The sequence below is a fragment of the Astatotilapia calliptera genome, chromosome 7 (assembly GCF_900246225.1).
Source record: "Astatotilapia calliptera chromosome 7, fAstCal1.2, whole genome shotgun sequence".
Taxonomy (NCBI): Eukaryota; Metazoa; Chordata; class Actinopteri; order Cichliformes; family Cichlidae; genus Astatotilapia; species Astatotilapia calliptera.
In genome coordinates, this window is record NC_039308.1 from 37581701 (window position 1) to 37592127 (window position 10427).

Consider the following 10427-nt stretch of genomic DNA (forward strand, 5'->3'; position numbering starts at 1 on the left):
GGAGTCCTTTATGTACTTTTCCATGGCTGCCTTCTCAGGATGAGACAGATTGTAAAGGCGGCTCGTGGGTAGGGGGGAGCCCGGTAACAACGTAATGGAACAGTCATATGGCCTGTGCGGGGGCAGTGCTTGGGCTTTGTCCTTGTTAAACACCTCCCTCAAATCGTGGTACACTGACGGTACGACAGAAAGGTCCACGGCAGCACTCGCGTCACGTGCGGGCTCGGCAACGGCTGACGGCGGGGCTGAGACGAGACAATTGGCATGGCAAAACGGGCTCCAACTTATTACATTTTGCCCAGCCCAATCCAGATGTGGGTTATGTAGCTTTAGCCAGGTGAAACCAAGGACGATGGGGATGCTGGAGGAATGGAACGTCAGGAAGGGGAGCCTTTCCCTATGGTTGCCTGAGGCGACTACAGTAACAGGAGCGGTACGGTGAGTGATGTGGGAGAAAACTTGGTTATCCAGTGCTTTAGCTGGGAGGCTAGACTCCAACTCGAACAGGGGAATATTCAGTTGCTTGGCTAGTTTCATATCAATGAGACTCTGCTCAGCGCCCGAATCGATTAACGCCCGGGACGTGTGGGTTGCGGAGCCGAGCAAGAGCGTAACCGGCAACAGGAAGCGGGGCTTAGAATCACTATAGGTACCGCCCACCCGTATCCCCGGACTTACCGGCGGGCGTCCCCTTTTCCCTTCTCCGGACAGGCGGCAATGAAATGCTCCGCGGAACCGCAGTAAAAACACGAACGAGCGCGGCGACGTCTCTCTCTCTCTTGCGGAGACAACCGGGATTGCCCGAGCTGCATGGGTTCCGGTTCCGGGTCAGCCCTCTCCCCAGCGACTGGGGCTGATGGCTGAACCGGAAGTGGCGACGGGGGAATGTAAACAGGTGACGCACGCCGCACTGGCCGACGGGTGCTGGAGTTCCTCTCCCGCTCTCGCTCCCGCAGTCTGTTGTCAATGTGAAGCGAGAGCGTGGCTAACTCCTCGAAGGTAACCGGTTCGTCACGGGACGCTAGCTGATCCTTCATGTCCTCGTTTAGCAACTGCGAGTAGACTCCCTGAAGGGCCTTATCGGGCCAGCCGACTGCCGCTGCGGCGGTGCGGAAGTTGATCAAGTAGTCCGCGATGCTACGGCGGCCCTGACGGAGATTTAACAGCCGGCGAACCGCACTGCCCACCAAGATGGGGTGGGCAAAAGTCCTTTTGAACTCGCCGAGAAAAGCATCATAGCTACAGGACGGCAACGGGTGTACGCTCAGGTATGCCTCGGCCCAATTCAGGGCTCGGTCGCGCAGTTTCCCTATTATATAGGAAACTCGAACCGTGTCCGAAACGAAAGAGCGGGGCGAACGTCCGAACGCCAGCTCGCACTGTAACAGAAAACCGCTACAGGCCCCTGGGTCACCCGCATACGGCTCCGGCTCCGGGGAGGCCGCGTCGCGAAACAGGTGACCCCGCTGGGGCTCGGGATCCACCGCGGGCTGAGGCAACGGCGCGGTCGGGGCGGGCAGCGCTGAGCTACCGGCGGCGGGTTCCGACTCCGCCGAGGGTTGAAGGGACTGAATGTCGGATTGCATTTTAGCCTGCTCGTCTGTGAGTGTGTGCACTTGAGCCAGTAGGTACTGCAGCGTCTGTTCGTGGCTACCGATAATAGCCCCCTGCTTACTGATCGCTACGCGGGCTGGGTCCGCTGTGTCCATATAACTGGCCTGAGTATACTGTCACGGCTCAACGGCACGAGGGAACAGGGATGGACACAGGCGCAGAAACCAACCCGGAAGCGAGGTGACAGAAAACAAATGATTTATTTCCGCCCACAGGGAAAACAAAGGTGAAACACAAAGCGACGCCACCACACTAGTGGCGCGTAGGATTCGTCTGTGAAAATGAGGGCGACCTAGACACCTCTAGGAGACGGCTGAACAGCGGGGACAGCGGGGAGGTAGAAACAGGACTAGGTAGGGGCCGGGGCATTGGTTTCAGATGGAGGGGACAGGTGGAGCGGAAAACCCGGAAGCGGTCGAGGCGTGGGGAGGCAGGCAGGTGAGCAGTGGGTCGGCAGGCCACGTTGTGTGAGCAGCTGGCGGCCCAGGTCCAGGAGGACGGGAGCGAGGGGAACAAGATCTCCACTCCGGGTGCTATCGCTGAGGACAAGAAAAGACAGGTCAGTCATCACACGGCGTTAAGACAAGGTTTTAGGATGCTCCACTGAACTAACATGGGAATAGCAGGATGTGGGCTAGATGGCGGCGCACACAGTTGCAGCAGCTCGATGTACCACTGGTCAGTGTGGTGTTTGGTTATCTTTGTACGTTTTGTGTTTTGTTTTGTGCGCGATCAGTCAAGCGAATAACATCTTCAGCAGACATGATCTTCTTAAGATCGGAGTGAGTTACCGTGTGAGCGTGACCATGGAATTCATCCACTCACACAAAATACCAGAGGAAGTAGCGAGGAGACCGGGCGCTCCTTGGATTACTATTCCGGCGGGAGGGAGACGCAGACGGCGACGAGAGAGAAGGAGGAAGCGAGGCTGCCGGGCTGGCGTGCTAACCAGGCTAAGGAGGAAGCCTTTCAAACCACCGCTCCCGAGTTTATATCTCTCGAATGTCAGATCCTTGGCGAACAAGATGGACGAACTAAGGTTACAAATAACAACGGACAATCACATCAAAAACTCATGTATTCTTCTAATCACTGAGTCCTGGCTGCATCAGTCCATCCCGGACTCTGCTATTGAGCTAGCAGGCTACACCGCACAGCGCCAGGATAGAACAAACAATTCCGGTAAGAGAAAAGGAGGGGGAATCTGCATATACGTGAATAACAGCTGGTGTACAAACACAGTGATCATAGACCGTCACTGTTCTCCGGACATAGAATATCTGACTGTCAAATGCAGGCCCATCTATCTTCCACGGGAGTTCACTGTTGTGGTAATAACAACTGTTTACATACCGCCAGATGCAAATACTAACGTGGCACTAGCGCTTTTGCACACGAACATCAACAATAAACTCAATAAATATCCTGACGCAGTGCACATTATAGCGGGTGATTTTAATCAGGTGGATTTAAAAACAGCTATCCCTAATTTCCACCAGCATGTGAAGTGTGCCACGAGAGGGGCTAACACCTTAGATAAAGTCTATTCCAACATCAAGAAGGGCTACAGGGCAAGACCCTTACCACATCTGGGCCAATCTGACCATTTATCCCTGCTCCTAATTCCTGCATATGCCCCAATCAGGAAAACTGCGTCGACCATCACTAAAACTATAACAACATGGCCAGAGGGCGCTTCTCAACAGCTACAGGACTGCTTTGACAGAACCAACTGGAATATCTTCCAACATCAAGACCTGGAAATGTTCACAAACAGTGTCCTCTGTTACATCAAACACTGTATAGACACTGTCACAGTAGACAAGCAGATCCGGGTTTACACCAACCAAAAGCCATGGATGACCCGGGAAGTCCAGCAGCTGTTAAAAGAGAGGAACAGCGCCTTCAGGTCCGGAAGCAGGGAGAGCTACAGCAGGGCTAGAGCCAACCTGAAAAAAGGCATTAAGAAGGCCAAGGCGGACTATAGGAAGAAGATCGAGAACCACCTGGAGAGTAAGAACAGCCGGCTGGTGTGGCAGGGTGTCCAGCAGCTGACAAACTACAAGTCCAAATCAGGTATGGCTGAAGGTGACCCAGCATTGGCGGAGGAGCTGAACATCTTCTTCACACGCTTTGAGGTCACTGCACCCTATGCCTCAGAGGAACAGCTACACCATACAGCCCACAGCAGCAGTACCATCATCACTCTGGAGGAGCATGAAGTGAGGCGCACCCTGCGGGCTGTTAACCCGAGGAAGGCAGCCGGCCCAGATGGCGTACCAGGACGTGTGCTGAGAGACTGCGCAGACCAGCTTGCCTATATTTTCACCAGGATTTTTAACCAATCCCTTGAACAGTCAAACGTCCCACCCTGCCTCAAGACCTCCACCATAATACCCTTGCCCAAGAAATCTCATATCTCTAGCCTAAATGACTATAGACCAGTGGCACTAACCCCGGTGGTGATGAAGTGCTTTGAGAAACTTGTGCGTTACCACATTACAGCAGCCCTACCCAGCAGCCTTGACCCACACCAGTTTGCCTACAGAGCAAACCGATCGACAGAGGACGCCATAGCAACAGCACTCAATGTAGCATTAACACATCTGGAGAGGCAAGGAAGCTATGTGCGTATGCTCTTTGTGGATTATAGCTCGGCATTTAACACCATTCTTCCATACAAACTGGACGCCAAGCTAAAAGACCTAGGGCTTCCTCACAGCACCTGTAAGTGGATCAATAGCTTCCTCACCGACCGCAGACAGAGAGTGAGAGTGGGATGTTACACATCTCCAGCCCTAAATCTAAGCACTGGGTCGCCACAGGGCTGCGTGCTTAGTCCACTGCTCTACTCGCTTTATACACACGACTGCACCCCCGCCCACCAGAGCAACGCCATTGTAAAGTTCGCAGATGACACTACTGTGGTGGGGCTCATATCTGGGGGAGATGAGTCTGCCTACAGAGATGAGGTGGAGCGGCTGTCTTCATGGTGCAAGGATAACAACCTTCTCCTAAACACGAAAAAGACCAAAGAACTCATAATTGACTACAGAAGACACAAGACAGAAATCCAACCACTAATCATCAGCGGCGACTATGTGGAGAGGGTGGCAGACTTCCGCTTCTTGGGAGTCAGCATAGAGGGAAACCTATCCTGGAGTGTGAATACCTCTGAGCTACTGAAAAAGACACAACAGAGACTGTACTTTCTGAGAGTGCTTAGGAAGAACAACATCACACAGAGACTGCTGGTGTCTTTCTACAGAGCCTCCATCGAAAGCATACTAACATACTGCATAGGCATATGGTACGCTAGCTGCACAGTGGCTCAGAGGAAAGCACTCCAGGGAGTAATCAACGCTGCCCAAAGGACAATCGGCTGCCCTCTCCTCAAACTGAAAGACCTACACAGTTCCCGCTGCCTCAAAAGAGCCCATAACATCATAAAGGACACCTCACACCCTGGACACTCCATGTTCGAACTGCTGCCTTCAGGTAAACGGTATAGAACAACATACACAAGGACTAACAGACTCAAACACAGTTTCTACCCAATTGCAATATCATGTCTCAATGCTACTAAAAGTAGATGACTTTCATTGCCCCTGTTGTCATTTGTGCCCTTGATGTTGGAATGCTTTCAGACATGTTTTGTTGGATGCGCTAACAAATTGATTGAGTGATTGATTGTTTGAGTGATATATCAACTAGGTCGTATGTTGAGTGTCTGTATGGGGCCTTAGGCCTGGATTGCTTGGGTGTATCTACGGTATGAGAATACTGTATTTTATATGTATTTCTATCTTTTATATCCTATCATTATAGTTTTTAAGTATTTAATTATAGTTTTTAAGTATTTATCTTTTGTGATGTTCCACTGACCAGAGACATCTTTCAATTTCATTGTACCTGTGACAATGACAATAAAGAATATTCATTCATTCATTCATTCAGATACTCAGGCGATGAGTGGTTGAGAGCGCAGGTCTGATATACCGCTGGCACGATTGCTCACAGGTGGTCAGCCAGGGAGGGGCAACCGGACTCCGCCTAAAGGAGGAGGAGCCGCTGTCTGAGACCTGCAGGTGCCCAACCAGACCATGACATCATGTTGCTCTGACTCAGCGAGAGCTGACAGGTCAATTGCATCCACCATGTCTTGAGCAGGGCTGCTGGTTGGGAAACTGTGACGGGAAAAGAGTGTTCCTCGCTAACACCAGCAGGGAGGCTAACAACCGTAGCTTGGCTTATTACTCCCAAACGGTTCCGCGGGTGGAGAACAGCTTCAGCTGTCCCCACATTGGTGACTGGGATGTAGGCAACGCCCTTATCCACCTGGACCAAACATGGAGAGGCCAGCAACCCAACTGGCAACCCGGACTCAGAAGGCTCAAAAAGCACAGCCTGACCTGACAACTGCTGAGAACAGGTGTTAGCCACCAGCTGCATAACGCCACCAGGTATCCGCACGGCCCGCGGGCCCTGTACCTTGACGGTACCGGCAGGGTCCTCCGAGGCTTGGGCTGCAGACTGGTGACACTGATGTAAGGCCTCAAAAACTGGTCTCGGTGCCTGTGACACAGAAGGAGAATTAAACAAGGAGCCACCGAAAGCCCCAAACAGCTTGATAACAGCTGTTATCAAGCCCGAAAGCTTGATAACAGCGGCGAATTACATTCATTCCTAAAATACCAGGGACAGAGGGCGTGGCACCAGGAGGGTCCTTCACTATAAGGACATACACCAGGGTCATTTTTGACAACACAAGGGTTAAGAATGTATAACCTGCAGAGGCCACCATTGTTGCTGTATGTCCTCTGGGAAGAGCTGCTGTCTACCCTGCATGGTTTTCCATGCAGCGTTTTGCTTAGTGTTTCACTTCTGCTGGATTGCCTAATACTGAACTGTTTGTTTGTAAAGTTGCCTGGCTTCAGCAGCTTAGTATGGGACCTTTGCCTGGAGTTGTCCTGGGGACCGGGTAGGTTTTGCTTTCGGTTTTCATTTCATTGTGTTCAGCTATTCCCTTCATGGAGCAGTTGTTGAGCCAGACACAATTGTGGATCTAACTGCGGCTACCCGGCTCAGTTGGCAGCCTGATTATGTTAAAAAACTGCAACTGGAAAGTTGGAGAAGTGACATCTTTCACATAAAATGGTGATGAAGGAGCCCTCTAATGAACAACATTAGCCATTTATTGTAATTTATCCTGAACTGCCTCATGCCTTTTGACACCAACATCATGTCACAGATTTCTCATTAAAACACTTCTGGTGGTGCATTTCCTTGTTAGCCCCATAAAACTGGTGAAAGCCTTACTGGTTAACCTACAGTCTCACTGTAAAATAATGCATCTCTGTTTGTGTCCACAGAGTCTCCATGACCACAGTTTGATTTACAATCCAAAGCAAAAGTTTAGAGGGCAAGTTGGTCATCTGACGAAAATGGCTTCTGGACCAAAAAGAAGACACAGCAAACAGCTGCCTCCTAATCTGTCTGAATTAATGGACAAACTTACTGAAGAAGCAGCTTTATTCATCCAGCAGTTTAGCACCAGTGAACCAAGGATGAGAGAAATTGTAGAAGAGTTTCTGAGGATTTCAAATAAAATAAAAGACATGCAGTGGAAAATGGACACAGTGAGAAACGTGGGAGCTGTTACTGGAGGAGCAGCAGTAGCAGCAGCTGTAGTCATTGGAGCCTCAATCGTTGCAGCTCCGTTCACTGGTGGGATGAGTTTACCATTTGGAGCTGCTGCTATAGGCAAAGTTTTTGCTGCTGGTGGAGTTGCTGTTGTTGCAGCCAATATAAGAAAAATGATGTCAGAGAGTGGAAGTGCAAAGAAAGTAGAAGAACTGGGGAAAGAATTCATGGCGATTGTGGAACCAATGAAGAAGAACCTGGAAGAAATAAAGATGACGTGTGAAAAGTTGGAGGAAAAATCAGCAGAAGCTCAGGCTGAAAACTCTCTGACTGATGTGGAGGAGCTTCAGAGGTGTCTTAGACAAGTGTCTGAACTTAAAGAGAAAAGTGCAGGAGTTTTGACTGAATCTGTATCAGTGCTGTATGCGATCAATCAGCTACTGATTCTCATTGTCAGCATCTTCAGGGTGACTGCAACCCCTGAAAACGATAAAAGGTTAGAAGAGGCCATTATCCAGTCAGCTGATCAGAGTCAAAAGGTTGTTAATGAGTTATATGAGATGAGAAATGAACTCGGTGACTTCACAGAAAAGACGAGAGAATAGAAACCACCCTGTGAACCAGTTCAGACTAACAAATAAAATTTTAAGAATAAAGGATCACCAGACTGTGATCTGGACTGTATGAAGGACTCATGTAGTTTGAGCCTGAGCTTCCTCATGACCTCCGTTAGCAGACTGGATGTTGTTGTATATCCATGTAAAGCTGGTCCACAGCCTCTCCACTGATCTGCAAACATTTATTTGACTGTTTTTACTCCACATTTAACCTGAATTAAGAGATTCTCACTGATTTTCTTTTGTTCTCACTGGAAAAGCTGTGTTCTTGTGTCATCACTAATTAAAAGCCTTCAGAGACAAACACATGAGACATGACAAAGCATTTTTTTTTCTGTTCAGTTCAACCACAGACTTAACAAAATAAAACAAAACAAACTGTCAGCCAAATTCTGTACTTTATATTTTTAATGTTTTTTCTACTTACTGTTTTTAATTTAGGGGTAGAATCATGTTTTATTCATGCATTACTTTCAGTTTTAAAAACTATCATGTTCAGCTCAATGCAAAAGGGAACATGAGAAGGAGTTCTCATGTTCTTGACTTTCATTGTCAAAGGATGTGCTTTGATTGGAAAATGTGTGTTTCTTTTAAATGCATGTATTACAGAGAACATTTGGGATCATCAGGTGACTGGACTACCTGCAATTCATCACCAGTTTAACCATGTGAAAATGACTTTAATTACTTCACTGATTAATATCAAAGGTATACATGTAAAATAATGAAAAAAAAACCATTTTATTTTATGTAAATTTTTATGGTAACTTGTTTTGGTTTTTGCTCATTTTTGGTTCAGTTTATTAGGTAGTCTGCGAGGATAAACAGTCTCTTTGCATGATATTTTGGATTGTATTGTACTGTATTTGTCTGCAACTATTCTACATAAAGTCATCAAATGTCAACTAGATTCTTCATTCTTGACACTCGATGTTGCTTGGACATAATAGCCTGAGATCATTTATCAGCACAGCTTAAAGTGAGATTTGGTAGGTGGAGGCAGTAGCGGCTTTAGATACGGGCGACACGGGCAGTTGCCCGGGGCGGCATCGTGGTGGGGGGCGGCATCAAGGGCATCGTCAGAAAAAAAAAAAAATGCTCGTACTCATGCTGCCCCGACGTTAGCCAGCGCATATTGGGAATGGCATAGACACCGTTCGGTTTTCTATCGCCCATTTGCTGGGAGTAAGGGCGCCCTTCATTTGCGAGGTGCGCCTGCTGCTTGCGGCGCAGAGAGGAGAGGTGAGGGCGGTGGGGGATTCTCTGACCGGCTGGAGCAGCATCTAATAACCAACTCGCAAAATAAAAACAAACCAACAAACACGAAATAACCAGACATTATAATACAGACTTATAATTTGCACCGATGTTTTTTCGAAATTCTATACACGAAAAGTGAGCGTGAGAGCCTGCTTGCTGCTGAAGTCAAAGTAAACTTTATTGTCATCTCTGCTACAGTCCAGTATATAGAGAGACGAGACGACGAGGCTCCAGTTACAGCAGTGCAATAAGAGTGCATATAAGAAGAGTAAGAAAATAAATATACACTTTAGGACTAGGGATAAAGGGATCAATAACAATTTTATAATTTACAATTTGATGATTTAAAGTCTCACACACAACCCGTCGAAAGGGGAGGGGGGGCCCGCTGCTTCCAAATAGAGCACATTTCATTTATAATGTTGTAAATCCAAGCCCATTATGTATTCATGATTTGAATCCTGGGTTGTGTGAAATCTCAGAAATGCACCCTAGACAAAGTGAATCTGTGAACTAAGGTGTAGGTGTGTTAGATCATGTTGTGGTGATCCTTGAGTTGAGGGATGGGTGTTCATACTGGAGTGCAAAATTAAAACCAATGGAAGATGGACAAGAAAAGTTCAAAGCCATCAGGTCTTCAGTTTAGAGACAAGAGAAAAGAAGAGGAGAAGAAACGAGCAAAAGATACAGGTAAGCAGATGTGTCATTGGATAATGGCAGGGCATCCTGAAACAATCAGAATCAGAATACTTTATTAATCCCTAAGGAAATTATGTGCGTTACAGTTGCTCCAAGAAGAAATGGTAAAAATGGCAACAGTAACAGACTAAACTCTAAACTATACATTATGTTACAGGTTTTAATATTAATTAGTCATCGTCAATTGTTGATTTGTCCTGTTCTCATTGTATGACGAATTATGATGGCTGTTTGGTAGCCGTTTGCATACAATGCATACTCTCTCTCTCTCTCTTCATATGTGTGTGTGTGTACAACAGCTTTATGTTAATGTACAATCCTTAACCCTCTGGGGTCCAGGTTATAATTGGCCATTTTTGACTACTTTTGATTTTACCTCTATATTTCACCTTTAAAATATGTTTTTCTTGCCTTATTTGGTATCATTATTTTCAGCACAACCTCAAATATCTGAAATTTGAGTTATTTTTTTCATTTTGGTATACTATATTAGCACAGTTGATCTAAATTCAGACAAAAAATTCAAAATCTGAGTAGAAAAGGTATATTTTTTACTGTAAAACCCACAAACAGGTTTTAGCGAATCATTTTCAT

The 10427-nt window shown here is 47.3% G+C and overlaps 1 protein-coding gene across 3 annotated transcripts in view; it reads left to right on the forward strand.

Moving 5' to 3' along the window:
* Nucleotides 1–8237, forward strand: part of LOC113026149 (uncharacterized) — a 42226-nt gene extending 33989 nt beyond the window's left edge. For all 3 annotated transcript variants that reach the window (XM_026174615.1, XM_026174616.1, XM_026174613.1), the window contains exon 2: nt 6987–8237. In XM_026174615.1, the coding sequence (XP_026030400.1) occupies nt 7059–7862 (804 nt within the window). In that variant the 5' untranslated portion in view covers nt 6987–7058 and the 3' untranslated portion in view covers nt 7863–8237. The remainder of the gene's footprint in view (nt 1–6986) is intronic.
* Nucleotides 8238–10427: the final 2190 nt, after the last annotated feature.